The 23,272-nt window shown below is 39.1% G+C and overlaps 1 protein-coding gene across 5 annotated transcripts in view; it reads right to left on the bottom strand.

Moving 5' to 3' along the window:
- The window catches only part of Cadps2 (calcium dependent secretion activator 2), a 533,470-nt gene that overhangs the window by 55,051 nt on the left and 455,147 nt on the right, over nucleotides 1–23,272 (bottom strand). For 2 of the 5 annotated variants that reach the window (XM_050145944.1, XM_050145946.1), the window contains 4 exons: nucleotides 11,293–11,434; nucleotides 5,432–5,587; nucleotides 3,746–3,893; nucleotides 2,934–2,948 (listed from right to left, as the gene is read on the bottom strand). In XM_050145944.1, the coding sequence (XP_050001901.1) occupies nucleotides 2,934–2,948; nucleotides 3,746–3,893; nucleotides 5,432–5,587; nucleotides 11,293–11,434 (461 nt within the window). Of the gene's footprint in view, nucleotides 1–2,933; nucleotides 2,949–3,745; nucleotides 3,894–5,431; nucleotides 5,588–11,054; nucleotides 11,175–11,292; nucleotides 11,435–23,272 lie in introns of all 5 variants that reach the window. The other 3 variants (XM_050145945.1, XM_050145947.1, XM_050145948.1) reach the window with 2 other exon arrangements.

Here is a 23,272-nt window from a genome sequence, read left to right as displayed (position 1 = left end):
AGAGGGCACCAGACCCCATTACAGACAGTTGTGAGCCACCATGTGGTTGCTGGGGACTGAACTCAGGACCTTTGGAAGAGCAGGCAATGCTCTTAACCTCTGAGCCATCTCTCCAGCCCCCTACAATTATTCTTATTGGGCCTTTTCAAGTCAAATTGCTAGTCCTAAGTGCCACAGTGTTGGCAGAGTGTAGCTCAGTTGCAAGCTGATTTTTTTCCACATCTGCCCTCAAAAGCAAACAGGTTTCCTCTTCTGAGACTGAATCTCAATTTACATTTGGGCAATCATTTAGAATTCCTTGCTTCACAGCTCAGGCACATTTGAAATCCTGGCATTGCTCCACTCAGTTGGATAGCATCATTTCACTGGACTGTTCACATGCAAATATGTTGGAAACTGAGACTGACCAAACGCCAGTGCAGCCTAGACTTTGGCCCTTGTTTTGGGTTGCATTAGTAGGATTGGTCTGCTTCTTCTGGGAATGGGAGAACTCCCCTTTAACAAATAACTAGTCCTGTCCAAGTAGGACCACTGGTTCACCTGAGCTACTCAATGATTTGTTCACATTCTCACTTCTTCATTCTCAGTCAATGGGACCAGGGTGACGTGGCTCAGAGGGTAGATGGAGGTCTACAGCATAGGTAGTCATCTGCTTCTGTATAGTAATGGATACTAAGGATTTAAAACAATATGGTGGTTTTATGATCTCAACATCAGTCCTGCGGGACTGGCCTAAGTCTGCTGACTCATTATAAACACCTGTCATGTGAGTAGACCATTCAGTCACTAATCACTTCATTAACCCCTATACTGGGCCTCAGAGAGCATCTTTGCATCATCACATATCACAAAAGAAAATAGAATTGCGATCTGGGGACACAGGCAGGTCATTGGTGTGGTTAGGAGTGGAGGGATTTTTAATTTCATCAATGACAATACATTCATAACAAATTATTAGAGTTTAGTGAGTTAGCTTCCTTTCTGTTTCATTCATAATTTCATTCATAGTACATGTTTTACATGTTTTTGAACTGTCCATTAATCTAGTTTTGTTAACAACTCTGTTACTCTCTGGAACAATTTCAAATCCTGGCAGAGAGGAGAGAGGCAGAGACAGAGAGAGACAGAGAAAGAAAAGAGACAGAGAGGCAGAGGGAGACAGAGACAGAGAGACAAAGAGAGAGACAGAGACAGAAAGACAGACACACAGAGAGAAACAGAGGGACAGGGAGGCAGACAGAGGGAGGAACTGAACAATTCTGTAAGTGTATCTATTGGAGATTAAAAGCAACTTTACAATCCTTTTCTTTTGTACTTGTTTACTACTTTTCAGGGTTGCTAATAGGTTTTACACCTGCACATTTTGAACTACATTAATTGTGTGAAAGTTGTAGGGAACTAATTGTCTCTGGTGAGAAGGTACAGGTGCAGACATAATGAACAGTAGCAGATTCCTCTTCAAAACGACTCACTTCTTAATGTAAAGAATCACTTGGCTTGTCGTTGGTGTATGCAGTGGCTACTTCTCTTTTAAATACTAGAATGAATCATTTCTTGCAGGGGAAGAATTTTAGAGCAGTGATAATACATCAGCCTGTTCATTGTTCAACACATATTTAACAAGAGCCTGGTACATTGTAGGTACTGTGTACATATTAGAACTAATATATTCGCTCAGTATTTGTGGGAAGATGATTCCATCATCTAGATGAGAGAACAATGAGCTTATGAAGCCACTTAAGATAATATTCTCAGATTGACAGCAAAGGCTTACATCTGGGTGTTGAAAAACATGAAGAGGTGATTAGGGGCCATTAGCATCCATGCCAGCGGCTCGTTTGGATAATAAGAAGCAATAAATCACGTTGTGAGTGATCAGACAATAACTACCGAACATCCTGTAACACTGGCAGATCAGTTACTTATATATCTGTATGACTTATGATATTGTATTAGAAATATATCTTCTCCTTAAATTGCACAAAGAAAAATACGAGCATATATACATGACTATAAATGAAATCCAAATAGCTAATATTTATACCTGGGTTAAATAAGAAAGAAGTTCACATAGTAAGTATTCTTAGCTTCCTTTGTACTTAGCCAAGTCTATAAAATTGCTAGCTAAGTAAGTAAGGTCCGGATATTTGGTTTTCAGGTTTCGGCACAGTGATTTATAAGAATGAATATGGTAACAGAAGAAAAATAATACTGAATGATGACAATAACAGAATGCAATCTGGTCAATCACGTATGCATGAAAATTCAAGGGCCTTAACCTCCAAAGGTCAGGTATCACTTTAGGGCAATCTTCTAGGGGTTAGTATGGGTCTCATGGTGCAGACTGATGCCTCCCTACCAGTGAAGGCTGATACTTACATCCTAGGTTATTGAGGATTATTGAAATCCACATTTGTATTCTTCAGTATGAAGTGACCTTGCGCATGGGTGTAGCCCCCTGATACCAGTACTTAGGAGTTTCCCTGACATAGGGTTCATGATCACCTAAAGCTCCAACTCTATGTTCTACAGGAAGTATAAACTGTATCTACATACTTGAAAATAATAAGTCACTCTCTCTGCATATTTATTTGGACTTTGGTTTAAAGGATGCTGAATTCACTTGGCTTTAAGTAATTTTATCTTTTCAGAATGTAAGAATAGTTTGTAGATTCTGTAGCCCGAGAGAAAAAGTCCCTGTCTGACATCTTTTAAAGTATAAGCATTTACATGCTGGTAATTTTGTAGATACACTAGATGTCTTAAAAAACTTGAAAATAGAATATTATTTTAATTTGAAAAAGATGAAAGCAAAGAGTATATCATTCTAAAATGGAAGACAGGCTTTTCCAAAAGCAAACAACACCCTCCCCCACCCACGAATGTGGAAAACTCCAAACCAAACCGAAAAAAAAAAAAAACAGGAGACTTACCCATTGGCTCCTAAACTGGATCATGTGATGGAGGAAAAATGAGGTAATGATGAAGGAGAACATGGGGAAGAACAAAGAAACGATGAAAAAAGTAATGACAAAAGGAAAGGACACAAAATGTCAATGTAAAAATGCAAACACTGAGATCTACAAATACGGATCCATTTTTACCCAATCAACACTTTCAACAAAAACAAATCATGATGTTGCAGAGTTTTGAGTTTAAAACAAACAAACAAAACTTAAAAGTGAAATAATGAACTTTTTATTAGCGAGAACTAGTATGTTTATTGAAATTTAAACTGCATTTTGATTTATTCTGCGTGCGTGTTTATGGAGGTAGAGGTGGGGTGGGTCCTTGGCATTGTGTAGAGGACAAAGTACAATTTGTAGCAATTTAAGTCCCACTGCTTGGGTCCCAAATATGAAACTGAGGTCATTGGGTTTGGTGGCAAGTTCGGAGACCTTTACCCACGGAGCAAACTCACTTGGCCCAGTAAGAACTAGTGTCTACTTGATCCTTAAAAAAGGAAACTTCTATATAAATAAAGTTTTCCATATGCAATCATTTTTGTGCCTTGCTTTTATGGATGCAAACTCTTGAGTCTTCTAAATTTGTATAAACAAAGTAGGCATAATTTTAGCTTTCTTATTTGCTTGCAACAAGCAATGTTTATGTAAATCATCAACACCAAAATGGTATACGGAAAATTAAAGACCACTTGGGCAGTTTTAGCAGGCTTATAAACAAAAGGAGAGGCTGTCCAGAGCAGAGGATCCTCCCTGTCACACTACTGACCCCTAGGACTTACCTCCTGTCCTCCATCCAGGGCACAAAGCTTGGTGCTTTGTTTTTTAGCATCCACTAATACATTAAACATGGTGCACACGGAAGCTGGGATGCGCAAGTCGGTGGTTTTGTTTGCCTTTTGCAGCTTGAGTTCAAACGCAGCTCTTGTTCTAGTTATTAAAACATGAATTAGAGTAAGAGATCCCGACACACATCCTACCCAATTGTAAAAGTGAAATCAATTCTACAAGCTGATAATATAAGACAAGCAGAAAACAGAGTAAGTAGCCTGTTGGAGCTAGGGAGTAGGGGATTGGGACCTGCTGGGCTGTTCTATGCAGCTTTCTCAGATAGGGCTTAGACTGTGATGTTTCTATGGAAGAACAGAGTTTGTGTTCTTCACCAGGTGGTATTTTGAGTGCTAGTTTATGCAGCCATTCAAGGCAATACAGACATCCAAATGAAGCCGTTGGTTCTATCTCATGTGCCATATTTGATGAGAATTTTACTTAGTGCCTAAGTTAATATCCAAGTAGAAAAACTACATGTTCTTTTTGCATTTATGCAGAAGACATCCTGTGTGTTCATGCAGAATGAAACAAAAAGGTACCAGTCTAGAAAGCTGGAAAACTAACAAACCACAGAAAATGACAATCCTTTTATGTCATTTAAATTGCCTCTTAAATGCCTGATGTTACAGGTAAAAACTTATGAAACAGGTAATTTAGATAGGCTTTTGTTAAAGATCCCCTCACCACCATAATCTGACCTACAGATTTGAGACTTGTAACTCACAGCTGAGAGAGTTTTAAAAATTGAATAATGCAATCACAGTCTTGTCTTAGGAGGGCATTCACATTACTTTAAGAACTGGACTTTCTTGGCTCAATGTGTTTAAATACTTGGTATGGGTACTCAGTTGTTCCAACTAATATTTGAATGTTACTCATGTGTACTCTCCCCAAAATCAAAGACACAAGTAAACACATCATAAGTAGAGGCACAGGAGACATTTGACTTATTAGCATGCTATGCTAACACTGCAAGAACTGTTTACAAATAAAAGGATATTTGCAAGACTCTGAAGTCTTTGACTTATTTCTGGTTAAGTGCCGAGGAATGCACACCGCTACATCGTCTGATGTAACTGGCGAATTCCAGAAAGCAGTGAGTAACCTCGGGACGTGGATGGTGCTAATTGTATTTTGACCTTATCTGGCCACTTCACTGCACACAGACACAATACATAAGGCATGAGAACTCAGTAGACCGTTTCTGGATGTCTGAGGAGATGCTATTTTGGGAATATAAATCACAGTACTCCTAGAGAGACCCGCATGGTTGATGTGATTAATATAATGTAGGTGCTACTGATTAGAGAAATGGGTGGGAGACCTGAAAACAGTATCGTCAGACTGAGTTCATCAATGACATGGGTTCTCAGAATTAAGAAAAAATATATTAAAATTATCTTAAAAATATCATAAAATTATCTTCTCTTCCAGATTTGGAAAAGTATTTTATGCAAGAAAACTTGTATGCTCACACCTATTAACACCCTATTGTCAGAGAATGCAATATCCAGGACATTTTGAGACAGTGGTTCATACTCATTTCTTCCCTGTGGTGATTAATAACGGGTATTTGGTAAACTGTGGCATATGATAGGTGCTAGCATACCAAGCAGCAACTTGAAACACACATCTACCTTTTGACACAGGCCTCTATCATATCACTGGCCATAAGTTTAAGTCTCTGCTCTAAGTGGTGGGCAAATTCTTGTTCTGGCCAATGTAGGTCATAGACAAACATTTGCAGTGCATCCAGTTTCCAGAACAGGTCTTCAGATGTTGCTGAGCCATTGCTAGAAGAAAGAGGAAGAACAAAGAGCACTATGAACTTGCAGCATTAACAACAACATGGACCACCCATCCGCTGATTTTCCTTTCTGCGCCATTGCCATCAGTGAAGAACAGACCACATACAATCTCTCATGAGCCAGGCTTCTCTTGGGTTGGCGTTCTAAGTCCTCCTTTCAACTTGTTAACGGGGTAAGGCAAAAAGAACATGAGAGAAATAGATGCAGTAGTGAGCTTTTGCAAATGGGACAAAACTGGGTACAAAGACAAAAGACAAGATATCAAGCTGTGTAGCCGGGCAGTGGGGGCACAAGCCTTTAGAAGACAGAGGCAGAGGCAGAAGCAGAGGCAGATGAATCTCTATGAGTTCGAGGCCAGCCTGGTCTACAAGAGCTAGTTCCAGGAGAGCTAGGATTGTTACACAGAGAAACCCTGTCTCAACAAAACAAAACAAAATAGAAATCAAGCTGTGCATAGGACAAATATTTTAAGCATTCTTTACCAATTTCTAAGATAATGATGAATACATAAAATTATCTTCACTTCTAGATTTGGAAAAGTGTTTTGTGCGAGAAAACTTGAGCGCACACATCTATTAATACCTTACTGCCGTCCATGTACCTACACCTCTGTCGTCACTGTGGCTTCTATCTACAAGAACGGAGCACACAGAAAATAATAGGTTAGGTAGGAAGGAAAACCTTTGCTTTAAGTTTGAACTGCTTTATGCTGCTTCTAGCTTATGACTAAAATCTAACATTACAGAAATTGTCTAACACAGAAGTGGCATGTGAGGTGCTCTGAAGTTGGAGCCAAATCATGCATTTCCAGTCTTTATGCATGACTTAGCCAGCATTCACTACAGTGAGAAAACTACTCTAGGAAATGGTATTTTCACACCATGTATGAAGGTAATCTGCAGCAGAGTTTGTATGTTATTTGAGCAAGTGATACCATCACTACTTTCCATGAGCCAAGTATCCAGTGGATAGGATGACAGATGTTTGAAAGTAAAATACTCCTACATTAGAACATATTGAGACTCAGCCGTGAAATCAGAGCAAAGCAGAAGTAAAAAGAAAAAAAAAAAAAGGTCTGATTTATTTGTTCTCAGTGTCCTAATAACTGCTTCACATTTATTACACTAAATTTATATTCTTACTTTGTAGAACAAAATGCAAGAAATAAAACCCACTCATTACAAGGGCACACTGGAGACTTTAAAACAAATTATTTTAAACGACCCCAATGTTTAGCTAAATATAACTCAATTAGCGAGCTTTGGAAAAGTCACCCTTGCCCTGGCTAATTAAAAGCGTGGTTTCTGCCCTGCACCCTGGCCTCCGCGTCTCAGCTCTATCTCCAATTTAAGTTGCTATCTCTAGCCGTTCTGCCAGGAATTTCTCAGGATCTCCTGGTCTAGCCAAGTCGTCTTCGGAGTGAAGTTCTCAGGGGACCAATCATGACAAAACTGAATAGCGCACGCCGAACTTTCCTGATGGACTGTCTCTGCACCTTAATGTGTGCCGCATGCAGCATCAGTAAAGACCTGACAAGGCTGCACTGACAGTGCCGTGAAGAATGTGGAAGACAATGCCCTCTTCACACGGATCACATGTACCAGAAAGACGCGAGAAGAACAACAGGGCAGGCAATCTCCCCTCATGGATCCAGTGGGTAGAGTTAGAAGAGCTGTGCTTTAATTGGAGGTACTTGGCAAGAGGCAACGCTGGCTAATAAATTTTGGAGGACTGTAACTTTGGAAATCTGCATGCTTTCTCAATACACCACCAACAAAAATTATCATCAAAACAAAACAAGATCTCATAGCCAAGATAAATCTATTAATTTTTTTTTACACAAAATGTGAATTCTACTTGATAAAGACATGACCATGGTTTTCTTCTGCTTAATGCTATGTTAAAATTAGAGACAATCAATGTGTTTAACTGGAAATTTAATTAGTCTAATAAGTGTCTGTTATAATTGAATAGATGAAAAAATATAAATAGGTTTTCTCTGGATTTGGTTCAGATAACCTGCTATTTATTCAGAGACTTTGCATTTTAAGATTATTTCTAATCAGTGACCTAGTCCTAAAAATATTACTTACAGATTAAAGAACTCAAATGTGAATAATGGATGCTGGTAAATTCTCTAAGTCAGTCGAAATTTAGCTCAATGACATTTATCTGCAGGGCTAATGACAATCACCTGTACTGCCGCCCCCTCCCAAATGATGACACTATCTAGAGAGAGAGAGATAGGAAGGGATCATCTGGTTCTTTCTTTTTTAAAAACGTTGGGAGCCTTCTTCTCTGGGAAAGCATCAAATGGCAGATGATGCTGTTGCAGCTGGACCCGGGACCCAGGATTAGGAGGGTACGGCAGCTTCTGGTCATTGTAGAGGCTGTGGTCATGGTCAAGGCTGTGAGGCTCATGGAGGTAAAGATGAAGACAAGGAGTGGATCCCATCACCAAGCTGGACCACCACATTAAATTTTTCCTAGGAATATCCCCGAAGGATGAGGTTCTAAGGATCATGCTAGTGCAGAAGCAGACTTGGGCCACAGAGGACCAGGTTCAAGGCTTTTGTCACTATTGAGGACTATAATGGACATGTTGGTCTTAGAGTTAAATACTCCAATGAGGTAGCCACTGCCATCTGAGGCGCATCACCTTGGTCAAGCTTTCCATCATTCCTGTGTGGAGAGGCTACTTGGGGGAAAAGATTGGCAAGCCATATACTGTTCTGTGCAAGGTCAGAGGTTGCTGTGGCTCTGTGTTGTATGCCCTATCAGTGTCCCAAGAGGCATTGGCATCATTTCTGCTTCTATGCCCAAGAAGTTACCAATGATGGCAGGTATTGATGGCTGCTACATATCAGCCAGAAGCTGTAATGCCAGCCAGGGGCAACTTTGTCAAAGCCACCTTTTTATTTGTTTGTTTGTTTATTTATTTATTTACTTATTGGTGTTGGGGTCAAACCTAGGGCCTCCATTAGAGGCTTGCTCTCTTACTGATCTATCACCTTAGTCAACTTGAGATCAAACCTAGGGCCTACATAGGGGCTTGTTCTTCTAGTGATCTATCACCTTAGTTGAGTTGCTCAAAGCACTTTTTCATTCTACTGGTAGTAAATTCTTTAATTTTAACCCAAAATGGAAATATTTCTTATTTTTCAATGTTTTATAACAAAACATCAAGAAGAACTGATTTACACAGTAGGAAAATGAATATAAAAATGCCAGGCTCAGAAAGACAAGTGTTACATGGTGTTGCCAATACTCTGGACTTAGACTTCAAAAGAACAAAAAGACCTGAAAGTAGAAGTAGGAAAACTATTTGGGAACAGAACGGGGACTGCTGGAAGAGGAGGGGACAGGAAGGGTAGGCCACGATGTATCAGAGTAAATTATGATCCATATGTGTAAGACTTTCAGAATGAAACTCATTATTTTGTACAATAAACATGCTCCAATGTAAAACGAGAATTGCAATAACATCATAACATTATGAATAACCATGGTCACTATGACAACAAAGAACCTAATAATATTGGTAAATATCATTGAGATCAACTTTTGACACTTTGTATTTGCCTAGGACAATGAAGCCATCATTAGGCATTTGCCATGATTCTTGTCTTAATGTATGTCACTTTGTTAAGGGTTTGAACAACAACAAAAGAAAGGGCTCAGGTTTTCCATACACCTCCAAGCTAACAATAGTAATAAGAAACTAAATGATACAGGATAATGTCCACAACACTGTGCTAGTAAATATGTAGATAGAGAAGGAGGAGGAAAAGTAAAATTATACACCAGTAGAAAGATCAAAATCATAAATTTAGAAAGGTTCCTTATCCTATAAATGTAATGTCTGAGCATACACAGAAATCACGCTATATAGTCCAAGGGCACAAAGCAACTAACTCTAAGAAAATGATTGACACGGAGGACTATAACCTAGTCATGTTTTCAGTCTATGATGGTGTTTAACTTGGGAGAATGCTACCAAGCTTTTTCACAGGCTATTGCTCTCTTTCTTGGTCTCTTTCTCTTTGTTTTCCTGATTGGATATATGCAAGATCGAATAGATTTGATGGTGGGTGGTGGGTACAGAGAAAGTTAGTTAAGTTTTTGAGCAGTCTGTTCTGTTGAAGCAGAATAAAAAGTGAAGCATGTGAAGAGTTTAGAGGGCCAACGAGTGTGGGTTCAAATTTTGCCTATCATTTATAATTTGTCTATCAATTATAGCTTTTTTTTTCTCTTGTTAATTTACTCGGGAATGACAGTTTTTAAACTGTGAAATGGAGGTAGTGACACTTACCTTACAGAGTGGTTATAATGATAAAATGAGATAAAGAACTTGGCACTGTATCTAGAACACAGCAAATTCTGAACACATGGATAAATTCTCTGTAATTTTTGTCTTATAGTTGTGCTAACTGAGTTAGTATGAGATCATGGGCATAAGATTTACTGACTTTTTACAACTGTAAACTAAGTATGTAACTTCATTAGATTGCTACAAGGCTCTGCCTTTCCAAAAGAGGAAAACTGTAAATAATAACAATGGGACAATAATACAGAGAAGTAATCACCATTTCTTGGACAACTAGCATGTTCCAATAGCAGTAATTATTTATAAAAAAGCTTAGTATGTGCCAGACACTTTTATACAGTGTTCCTGCTTTCCCCCCACCAAACTATCTATAAATTAGGAATCAACCATTTTCAAACCAAGGAATGTGAGGCTAAGAAAGATTTACAATTCACAAGTTAAGGTTTAATGTGAGACCTATTCAGTTTTAGAGACCTTTCCCATAATATCTCTTAGTCTGTAGTAGGTAGGTTCGCCACAGGCTGAAGTAAATGAATGTGGCTTGTAAAGGTATCAAGAATACCTTAAAATTGCAAGTTTTTCAATTTGCAATTTCAGGAGAGGAGCGGCAGAAGAACATCCTGGTATTGGGAGCACTTATTTCCCGGCAAGGTCTAATTCTGCTTCATTGTTGTTAACACTAAGATAAAAAACCACTCAATATGATGCAATTGAAACCCTTTTGTGATGGTTTTCTTCATGTACAAAGTCAAGGATGTGGGCAGTAAGAAAGCTGAACGCAAGCATCCTTGAATTTACCACAATTATCAACATAGGAAATTCAGGGTTGGACTACTTAGGAGAGATTCTACAATCTGGGATTTAAAAAAAAAAAAGAATCTGCCACACAGAATAGACACGAACAACATAAAACCAGTGTGCTTTCTTTCTTTCAACCTCTATCACTTATCATCAAAATGCTAAGGTCAGCTTAATAGCTTAAAACACTCCAACGCATAAAGCCAAAGACAGTACTCTTCAACCAACAGTGATCAACGCCATGCACTCTGAACACATCTGCACGGAAGACAGCCCAGGCCATGCACTAGCTAACACAACACCAGGAAGTAAGTGAGGGATACACACGTGGACTCATATAAAGAAGCCATCCACGGAGGAGTAGAAAAGCTAGGAATCTGTGGAAGATTAAGAGGCAGACTTGGAACTTTTGGAAGAGCTACATTGGGAAGACTGTTGGCGATATTCCTGTAAAGAAACAAACAACGTGGGAAGGGGACACCATAAGCAATAACCACAGACGGCTGTAGGTAAAGTCATAAGGTCAAGACCAGGACCGGTGCGCTATGGACACCGGAATACCTACTTGACAGGCTGCCATGTCTCTTGCTCAAAACCTCTGTGGATTGACTGGGCAATGGCAGACTCCATCAGGTCCACGTAGCGGACAACCAAGGGCACAAAGATCTCTTGCAAATGTTTGTGAAATTTTCCATTACACAAAAGTGCTGAAAGAAGCAAGAAGAAACAGTATTTGTCAGAGAGATAATATCAGCTACTCAGGAAAAAAAAATAAGTGGAATTTCGATTTTCTTAAAGAGTCTCACAGGGGAAAACTGACAGAATACAGATAGATGATAATGGATTTTGTTCATTATATTGAATATTATATCATGGAAATTATCTCAAAATTATAATTAGCCTTGCATAGATGCTTGTCAAAACAAAAATAGATTCTATTTCTGTAAAAGGTTCTAAGCAGGTGGTATGTTTGTACTTCCTAAGAGATTTAACACATAGGCACATGACCACTTACTGTAAATTCAAGGGAACTGCTGCCTCCACAGAAGGTCCTGACACATGTAAATGCAGCAATTAAGCAGAGTCAGAATACCCTTGCTAGGTTGTGTATCGCGGATGCAAAAGCTAAACCTGTTCAGTGATGTGAGGTAAGCTTGATCACATCTAAGAACTATACCTTTGCATTCACCTGGGAGGATGGCTGTGGCCCCAGGAATATCCATTCTGATTCACGAGTTTTTTTTTTTAGGTACTTGGAGATTTATTTCTGAGTATTCAAATTAGTTCATTACTTTTTGTGTCTTTAGTGGTTTTGGGGGTTGAACCTAGGGTTTTTGTATATTAGGTAAATGCTCTACCAGTAACCTACATGTTCATTCCCGATGCCTCTGTATTTAAAAGCAGCACATTTTATCTCTTAGTTTTCCATTAGTCTGAAGAATTTAGGTTTGGAACACTCTTTGTAGAGGGACTGTAGAAATCTTACATTTTGTTCTACTTGGTTAAGACTATTGGACAGGGTGTACCTATCTCTTCCTGGAGATTGATGCTTTCCATGCAAAGGTCACAATTTCATTAAAACAGGTTACAGGATGAGGCTAAGCTGCACCTGGAAAGGACAGACTATGCAGGAAAGTACTAAGCAATGCTAACTGAGATTGAAGGAATTTTAATATTTTGATTAGTATTAGTATACATTGTAAATTTTTCTCAAATATATCCTAAGCACATTTATGAATGTTTCATATCTTCAAACTGAAAATATACTCATTAAAAATACATCGTTACCACATCAGCACTTGAGAAGCAGAGGCAGGTTGATCTCTGTGAGTGCAAGGCCAGTCTGATTTACAGAGTGAGTTTCAGGACAGCCAGAGCTACAGAGAAACCCTGTCTCAAAATACACACATGCACACATGCATGTATGCACATACATGTACAAACTCACACACACTTGCAGTCATTGGTCAGGAGAGGCATATGTGAGGAGATGAGCTAGGATTTAAATTTAATCTGAATATCAGAAGTTTCCCATGGGAACTCTGTAGTGGGGAGGGGTTTACTGGGTGGAAGAAACAGCTAGCATAAAACTTCAAGGGGACTGAGCTGGTGTCCTACAAAGATAAGGAACACAGTCAGGAAAGGGAAGAGTAATTTTTGGGGGAAGCTAGGTTCTAGGACACTGTGGGAGTTTTCCAGAGACAATGGCACTTGTCAGTAAAGGAATGATAGAACCTGGTCTTTCTGGTCACTGTATGGCAAGTGGAGGTCATCAAGAAAAGAGAAGAGGTGGCCAGTGACAAGTTCTAGGTAAAGGATGATGATAGTAGTTTTGATGAAGGTGTCAGAAGTGGAAGATGATAAAAAATAATCTCTCATCAATTTCCTTCACTTCATTGGATTTGAACATCTGCACATGTTGAGCCATGACAAGTCTACTCTCTAGAAACTCCAGCAGTCTGGTCTTATGGTTAATATGACATCTTCTCATGTTATTTTCTTTATATAAAAATGAACAGACGGTCTTAAGACCTGGACAAAGCTCATGCCATTCACTAACATAACATGTTTAGGGAATGCTCTCAGTGTATTTCTGTGATTTATAATTTTGTCAAAGGGTGGGGAAAACTGGACTTGTGAGGGTGGAATAGGTCCAGAATGTGCAATACTGATTTTGTTCTATCTCTCATGTGAATTAGTTTTTCCTTGTCGTTAAAAAACAAATCAAACGAACAAACAGATAAATCTACAATGGAGGACCTGCATTTGGAAAAGCTAGGTGCAGTGATGCACACCTGTAACCTCAGTGCTGGAAAGCAGGAAAATGGGTATCTCATGCCTTGCCTGGATTGTTGAATCTAGGAGTTCCAGCTTCACTGGGAGACACTGTCTCCAAAATATAAGGTATAAGCAATACAATTAAGGAATACACACGACTTGGACCTCTGATCTCTGTGGGTATACAGGCATACCACTAAAGAAATCTTTTCTTGCTTATTGGTATGCAAAGGTCTCTTATTCAAGTAGAGAAATTATAGTTAGTGGTAAATGTGCTATTGAGAAGACTATTATCATCTTATGATGGTTTCATTAGTACACAGAAAGAAGATATTTCATTTATTCCCAGAGATACAAGTCACAAAACTAGACAACACAGTCCAAGGTGTAATTCAGTTACCCTTTCACCAAATGTCACCTAAATAAAGATACCAAGCTTTAAGGCTAACATGTTCTCACCTGAAATATCAAAATCATTATGACAGTCCAATTAAGAAATGTAATGAAATCTTATTGACTATATCTTTGCTTAATATCTCTCCTCCTCCTCTATATAAGTATTTTTGGAGTGTCAAGCACTGTGTTAGTTGTATTATACATTCTTGTCACTTAACTGTCCCAAAATCTCTAAGAAGAAAGGAAGATTGTAAAGAGATTAGGAAATTTACCTAAGGTCATTCAGTTACTAGGCAATAGAACCTGCATTTAACACCAAAGCCACATGTTAATCTCTCTATATCATAAAAATCACAATTTTTTTATTTAGGTTACCATAAAATATTGCCTGTCTACTTGTCCATCTGTCAACCTAGTATCCGTGGATTAATATTTTAAGACCTATAAAAATAGTGAATTGCATTTATAAGAAAATGTGTAGGCTGATAATATCATCTTTATTAAAACCAGACAGTTTTACACTGCTGTCCACCAAGACTGTATGACTAAACTTTATTCTTATAGCGCAGCACTGACAACAAACAAACAAGAAACAAGGAAAGAACTCCATCCAGCTTCTCCTTTTTGAGCATACTGCTAACCACTGTTACCGTTTTACTGCTCCAAGACCGGTAAACAATTTTGACAAATTATAACAATTACAGATGAGCCTGCAACTCTTCAAGTCAAAAGCTACTTTACAGAGATATCAGGTGATTTGGCAGTGAATTCACAGTTTAATAAAAGACAGAAATCTAAAATAATTCTATTCAATGACGTTATTAAATGTTGCAATAATTCTAAGATCAAGTGGCAGTTGAATCACAGGTACTTCCGGCAAGTGTTGTCTTTAAATGTACTTGGAAAGTACTGGCTTCATTGTCTTGTATGTTTTGATTTTCTTTGTTGTTGTTGCTATTTTGTTACTTTTCCTGCTTTATTTATTTAGTTTGTTTTTTAGGCGAAAGAAATAGCTTGGAGTGGGTAAGGAGATAAAGAAGATCTGGGAGGATGTGGGGGAGGGACAAGTATATGATCAAAAATATTGTGTGAAAAAGAATTAATAAATTAAATACATTAAAATAAATAAAAGCATTACATTACATTTCCCAGTCTCTATATTCGTACCCGAGTCAGAGTGGAGATTTCCAATCTCATCTCTACACCAGCATTGCTGAGTTGAGTGTCACAGTCTTTTCTTCACTCTCTACATCCAGTCAGTAAACAAGACCGGTGTGTCTCNCCGGTCTTTGCACCTGGTTGGTCCTCTGCTTATCTCTGCGGCTGCTACGCAGTCTGTTCTTCTCGTCTGCAATGACTCATGCAGTCATTTCCTAATTGGCCTTTGGGTCCCTATTTTTCCCTTGGTCAGCTCATCTGCTCACAGCGTCAAGCAGGAGGGTTTACAAAAGAAGTAAAACTATCCCCCACCCCCACAGTACAGTCCTTCCATGTGGCCCTCCAACAAACCTGAAAGCTTCAGCAAGGCATGGGGCTCTCAATGACACCCTACCATGGCCTCTCCAGTCAATTTCTGGTGCTTGTGGCCCGTATTTCCTGTGGCATAAACTTCATTTTCTTGAGTCACTCAAATCCTCATATCATTTTACTAATACTTTATTCTGCCCCCTCTTCCTTGACCGGTTATTGGCTTTTCCATGTTTTCCTGTTTAAACCCTGTTAGTTGATGTCTTTTTCTCCCTCTACAGGTATCCCTCTCTCCTTCCTCCTTATGTCAGCACTAGTCCTTGAGGTAGGGATCATATGTTTTCTCAGTATTGAGCCAAGGCCTGGCTGACAGTAGTGTTTAGGTGTTGGATGTATGAATGAATATTTTGGACACAAGAACAGCTACTATATTTTTTTTGGAATACTGCATCAAATGACAGCTATATAGCCAATTGAGGCCTGTATATTCTTCACATTTTATATAAGATATGTTATTAGACAATACTGTCATGATAAATTCTATTATGATCCATAGATCGGGTTGCTAAAATTTCTACTTGATAAGAGGCCTTCTTATTTTAATGGATATGGCACAAATAGAATTTTTTTGGTCAGTTATTACTACTAGCAATGTGATTATTTCATGCATGACTTGGAGAAAATGAAGATTAGCTATACTTCCTATGAATTTCTATAACAAATAATGAATTTTGGCTAGACGTTTGTTCCAATTTCAGCTGACACTTGCCTTTAATTTTTGGTAGGGCTGGGGCTGAACTCAGGTTCTAGGTACTTGTTCTAACAATGCGATATATCTCTTGCCTTCCTTTTTGATTTTTTAAAAGCCCCATTTTTTTTTAAAAAGAAAATCAAGAAAACCTGACAGTATTAGTTTGTAATTACAGAGAAATAAAAGCAGAGAGAGATGGGGGAAAGGGAGAAAAGGGTACAGTGAAACAGATGAGGGGAGACGGGAAGGAGAGGCGGGGGAGCAACAGTACATAGAGAGTGGGGAGGAAAGAGCAGGAAGAAAGGAGAGGCAGGGGAGAGGCAGGGAGAGCACACTAGTGTGGCACAGCACGGCTACAGAAATTCACACCTGTCAGTCACCGTGTGCTCTTCCCTGCTTGCCCATCTGCCAGCTCTCACCCTACTTCCAGCAGACGGAAGCCCCTCTCAGAGGTAGCCTGAGGCATCAGGAGTCTTCTCCTGTGGTAAGGATTTGCTGCCGTCACCTGTTTAACCCATGGCTTTACAAGGCACCATTGCAACAATACACTGGAAAGGGCAGGTGTTCAACCTGGCTTCATCCAAGGAGGTTTCTTTCTTCCTTATTTTTCTCGCTGTGTGGTCCTGGCGTATTGGCCTCGTACCCGCGATGTTGACCAGACTAGTCTCAGACTCACAGCACCTCCCCCAGTGTCAAGATTATATCTGACATTGTACTCCAGGTGTGGAGGAGCCACGAATTGTCCTGGAATCTTAAAAAGATGGCTACAGCTACTTAAATGGAGGTTCAGCACCTAACTGACCAAAATAACCATTTCTTCCCAGATTCCACGTACTGAAATATCACCTTGTTAGAGAATGAAGCAACATGCCTGATATGATATCTTATAGTACTAGTAAAAATAACAGGAAAGGAAGAAAAAGGCCTAAATAAAGCAAAACTCAGGATGCAGAGGGCCTAATTAGTTTGAATGTCTCCAATAATTAATAAATAAAAAGTACTTGACAGAGGCTTTTAATAGCAATATTTCAACATACTTTACGATCTAATTAATAAAAAATTACTGAGACAATGATTACTGAGTAAAATGAATAGGCAAATGAGGTGTTCATGTATTGTTTTCAGGGTAAACATATGCTGCTCTCTCTTGAACTATATAATCTACTTTTATGTTGCTGCTCTGCCTTCCAATTAGTTGGCATTAGTGAATTACTGGTAAGAATGATTATTCTCCCTCAAATTCTAATTGGTTATTTTATAAGTAAAAGGGTAATTTGTAATGGATAACAAAACAAAGTAAACACCACCAACCACAAGACAAACCAAGAGACTTTGCTTTGAGATAGTTATTCAAGGGAATACAAATTCTACCAACATGCAGCAAGACTTAGACAATGGATTAAGGTATAAAATTAATAGTCATTCTTCAGGTTTACATATACACAGAACAAAGACAAGCAGCACAGCAAATCTGAGTCGGCATTTCAGGAGGGAAGTGAGGAGACTTGTGGCTGACAGCAGCGTCGTGCACCCAGCCGAGAGCCTGGCTTATTAAATGCTCACTCAATAAATGTGCTTCCTGCATACACTTCTAATAGAAGTTACGATAGCTTCCCACTCAATTTAAGTAGAAAGCACAGTGGATTTCTTTAACCATTCACTTACATTTTAACACACTTATTTACTTACTTTTGTGTGTAGAGAGTGACTCTCTCTCTCTCTCTCTCTCTCTCTCTCTCTCTCTCTGTGTGTGTGTGTGTGTGTGTGTGTGTGTGTGTAAATAAGAGAATAACTTGATGGAATCAATTCTCTTCTGATGTGGGAGTGATTTCTTATTAGTAAAGAAACTGCCTAGGCCCCTTGATAGGCCAACCGTTAGGTGGGTGGAGTAAACAGAACACAATGCTGGGAGAAAGAAGCTGAGTCAGAGAGTCACCATGATTCTCCCACTCCAGACAGACACAGGTTAAGATCTTTCCTGGTAAGCCAGCTCATGGAGCTACACAGATTATTAGAAATGGGTTAGATCGATGTGTAAGAGCTGGAACTAGCCGGGCCAGGCAGTGTTTAAAAGAATACAGTTTCCGTGTAATTATTTCAGGTAAAGCTAGCCATGCGGGCAGCTGGGTGCCAGGAACACAGCCCCGCCGCTTAACACTACACTCTTCCACCAAGTGGGTCCTGAGAATTGAACTCAGGCCATTAGACTTGACTGAAAGTGCCTTTACTCACTGAGTTTTGCTAGCCTCAATCAGCTAAATTTTTTTTTTTTTTTTTGATTTTTTGAGACAGGGTTTCTCTGTGGTTTTGGAGCCTGTCCTGGAACTAGCTCTTGTAGACCAGGCTGGTCTCGAACTCACAGTAAAATTTTTGAAAAGCAATTTTATATGGTTTACCAATATTTAACTTATATGCTAACTATAAACAGACACATGTATGTACATAATATATCTAAAGGGAGGTGACAACTGAAAGCTTAGATGTTACAGTGTTTCTTACTTTGGGGGCAAGAAAGGTAAATATACCTATTGAATGGATACAATCAATATAACAAATGTAATTTTGTAACTATAAATAAAAACTTTCAGGGGCTAGAACAGAGACTGAGCTGTTTATCTGCTATAACCATTTATTATTTTATATTTAGTAACATAGAAATGTTCCTATTGACCACTAATTTTCATGCTTCTTAGAGACAGGAATCATTTCTTACTTTATCCACATATTTTGTTTTATATGAGTTTTATTCAGGCACAACTCTGTAGGAATTTTTAACCAAAGCTCGGGACCACAATGCCTTCATCTCCAGCAGTCCTCGGGCTGACTTTATGAGATTCTTTAACATCAGAGCCAGGGGTGAAAGTCTGATTTTATTCCATGGGCCACAGCTTTCTGATGTTTGTAGTCAGGTCCCATAATACCTTCTTCTCCCGTAGTGGAAGCAAGTGTGTGTAGCTGCAGCAGGCTCATTGTTAGTCAAGCCTGGGTCTTTTGAGGTTGAGAAGCAGAATTCATAAATGTTTCTGTACATCTTCTGTGACGGACACAGGCACCTGTTAGAGCAGGTTGTTGTTATCTTTAAGCAAGCAAATCCTAAGTAGAGCAAATGAGGATTGAAATGGTTTCAGAAATGTCTACGTGAGACATAGAAACTGGAGTTGTCCTGCGGAATTCCAAGGATGGAAAATACTGACTGCTGCTTTTATAACTCTTTCCTTTTTCTGTTCAGGAGAATAAATTCTGTTGTATAATTTAAAATTCAATCATCTCTAGGGATTAGAGTTCAATTCATCCCATCATTTGAGAGGAGCTATCCCTAAAACTGCTGGCACACAACCAAGGTGTAATGTAGAATTTATACCCTTTCTGCATTGTTCCCTGTGTATGTATATACAGCTAACTCTATAAACACCGCTTCGTGGACTGCAGACACACAGCTCATTTAAGCACTGGGGGTGGAATGACACGCAGGTGTCAGTCCTTCATATTTCAAAGCTTGAAGATTAACCTAATATACAATATGGTGACCTAACAGTTCTTCACTTGAAAGAAATCTGAAAAATAATCTCGGATACAGCCTGAGTGTGAGAATAGCCCAGCGGGATTTCCACCTCTTCATTTCTTAATGAGTTTTTTGATAATGAGAGGTGACTTTGCCAGTCACTCTGGGCTCTATTATGGCTAATTTGACTCCTCTTCACTCTCCCTGTTAATTATTAACACTAGCCTTTTTATCCTCATGAGACCAAATTCCAATTTTTCCCTTTTTCGATTTTTTTTTTATGAGCCCATCTTTATGGAGGTGAAAGTCTTGGGGAACAGGTTTTCACTTAGCGCCGAGCCCGAACATTTATTATTCCTTTAGGCAGAGACGCTGTGACATTGATTACATAAGCACGGGTGTTCTTCGGGCTGGCTTTAATGTGCTAGCAATGTGAAAAGGCTGTTAATTAAAGAAGAAGCACCGTGGTATTTTTCGCTTGGGAATCGGTTCCCAGTAGAATGGTCATTTGCCACTTGCTAGCATAGCCACAGATTAAAAGGTGACTCTCTGCAAGGGCCTGCCTTTCAGGAGAGCTGAAAGAAGCAATAGGTGCCATTTGGGGATGCCTTTCATTCGTCAGGAGCGGTCACTGCTGCGTCTATTCTCCACGGGACAATTGGGGAGAAGCCTATGCCAGGGTAGACTCTATCTGTAGTTGCCTTGTAGTCACTTAGCTATCTTTTAACTATCGTGGTAATTGCTTCATTAGGAAGACATTTGTTTTCCCTTCCACTTTTCATACACCTCTCTTCCAAATGTGCTTCCCTGGCTCCCTCTGAAAGTGACTGCCTATCTCATTATCTCTAGTCCGGGGAGCAGATGGGGTGCACGGAGGCCGCCTGGAAGGCAAGCAGAGGCTCGGCCTTTTTTGGCCAGGAAAGGGACCCAAGTTTGTTTACCTCACCAGCCTTGCTCTGGGAATCAGTGGGTGAGGCCATGAGGGTGGGAGGTTGGGGACAGTTGCTAAAAGCGTGATGCAGCTGGTACCCTTCCCCCTGAGGAAAAGCACGCTTCATCTCCAGTGTTCTCAGAGCGCCAGGGTGCTCTCGACATTGTTAGCTGCAAGGGAAGTCACACACCTCAGACGTAATATCTTTCTCCTTTTTCAAAGAGAAACTGAATGTGAGGTCTTCGCTCTCTTTCTCCACTAATTTCCCCTGGAAATCTTGTCGCAGATGCTCCTAACATGTATGCTCAGATAATCCACTCCTTTATCTGATCCTTTCTGTACTTCATAACCGGTACCGCCCTTTTGTTCGCATAACCCGCTGCCCCCAAAGTATTTTCTAAGTTAAAATTAAAAGCTCAAGGAATTCTTTAAAAATAATATTGTTATAGAAATGCTTCCAGAATATGGTTTGTTACTGTGGAATGAAGCTGAGCTGGTGACAGAGTGGTCTTGCCTCAGTCCCCCTTCTGTCCCTAACTCCCATATGCTATGGCCCTGCTCCAGCTCACTGCCTTCACCAGCCTCAGCTTCCTCAGCTGGAAAACCAAGAGTCCTTCCCTAAGATCCCCTCCTCCACAGGCCAAAAGATAAGATAGTTCATTTTAAATAACAAGCATAAAGATTTTTTATATAAGAGGGTGGGGTGGAGGTTGTGTGGAGGGAGTGGGAGGAAGAGAGGAAGTGGGAATTTGGATTGGTATGTTTTTTAAAGTAATAAAATAAAATAATAAAAAAAGACTAAAAAAAGATTTCAATACAAAATGATGGCAAGTAACTTATGGGGACAGTAAAAGCGGTTCACCTATAAGGTACAAATCATAATTGGTATCTCATCTTGAATGGTCTTAGTCATTTTAAATTTTGTAAAAGCAAATATAAGATGAATCATTTATTAGTAATACGCCATGATCATTTAAAATCCTCTGTAAGTAGCAGGTCACCCTCTGCAGCACACACTTCCCCTGTACACAATCATCTGTATAAAGATGCACTCAGAGCTCTCTGCTGCTCGTGTTCCTGGCTAGTTTAAGTTGTAATTAATTGGGATTTGGACAATAACTCTAATTGGGTCAATATGGTAAAAACTGCAACAGCATGTCCGTTATGTAAATCTCCCTTTCAGGGAGACTAAAGGAAAGACAATGTTTTCCCATGGATTTCAAAATGGATGATTTGAGGGCACTTTAAGTTGACACTAAATATTTAAGCAGATTTCACCAAATTGTTATCAAAGGAATGTAATAAAACAAACACACAATTATTTACAATTGTCTTGATTATCATCAAAAGTGATAGTAACAACCAGGAGAAAAAAAAAAAGAATGTTTTAGTAACTGCTGAGAATTATTTAGTGACTTTGCTTTTGAAGCAAAACTTGTGAGTTTGGAATGAAAATTGTTCATCTTCCTTCAATTCCCTAGGCTGCACCAATCTCCCCGTACCAAAAGGCAATTATGGCACTGGGGAACTTTTTATTTACCTCACTACATGAAGGAGCTGTTTTTCTTAGAAATAATTGATGTTTTCTAAAATCTGTTAATCACTGCAAAATCCAAGCCAAGATATAGGCACCCTCAATTTTGACCGGGCCCCAAAGAGGTCTCTAATAAATACTTCTCTGTGGATCTATGACTGCACAGCAAAATAACCCAAAATAGTACCATACATGCTAAACTGTCGTTAATTTTAAGACAACATGAAATAGGAGTAGAATAAAAAACCCCATGACCTCAATATTTATGAATCTACCCCCAAATTAAAATCTTGTGGTTTTCTTGGGTCTTGAGAGACGGTTCAACAGTTAAAAGCCCTCATTATTCTTACAAAGGGCTCATATTTGGTTCTCACGTCCCACAACTGCCTGTAACTCCAATTCTAGGTGATCTGATGCCCTCTCCTGACCTATGTGGGCCTCATGCATACTTGTGGTGTACATACACATACCTGGGCACACATATATACATACACAATAAAATGAAGATTACAGAATGCTGTGGTTCTCACTCTGATGTTTCAGACATTTACACTTGAAAATGCATGAATATTTCTCAAAAATAAATAAAAATAATATTAAATCATTGATATACTTGTAAGTATTCAAGAAAAAATTTCAAGAATCTATATACTATTTTACTTTCCTATATGAAAAATCCAAGTTATTTTATATAACTTGAATGCTTAATCATCTTTACCATTTGCATGTGAACATTAACCAACAGAGATGATTAATACGATTACTTCTTTGTGTGTATGTGCACATTTGTTCATGTGCACATAAGCGTGGAGGCCAGCGATCACTCCAGTGTCCTTCCTCAGGAATTGCTTTTTGAGACAGTGTTACTTACTGATCTGGATTTTGCAGCTTATGCTAGGCAGTCAGCCAGTGAAGTTCACAGATATACCCGGATGCTCACAGATATACCCGTTTCCATGTCTCTAACACTGGGATTACAGGGCATACCACCATGGCTGGCTTCTCATGCCAGTGTTGGGCTGAACTCAGTTCCTCATAACCCCAAAGTCCCGCTTATCCTTGTGTTTTTGTTCAAATGGAGGAAGCAGTCTCAAAAAGATGTCTATACTTATTTACCCCTGACCTAATACATAATTCATGTGCCTATTGTTATACGTAAAAGATAAAGTTTTTTTTTTTTAAACAG

Source organism: Alexandromys fortis, unplaced genomic scaffold, assembly GCF_014885135.2.
Source record: "Alexandromys fortis isolate MF-2015 unplaced genomic scaffold, M_Fortis_MF-2015_v1.1 scaffold_34, whole genome shotgun sequence".
Taxonomy (NCBI): Eukaryota; Metazoa; Chordata; class Mammalia; order Rodentia; family Cricetidae; genus Alexandromys; species Alexandromys fortis.
This window is presented reverse-complemented; position numbering and strand designations above follow the sequence as displayed.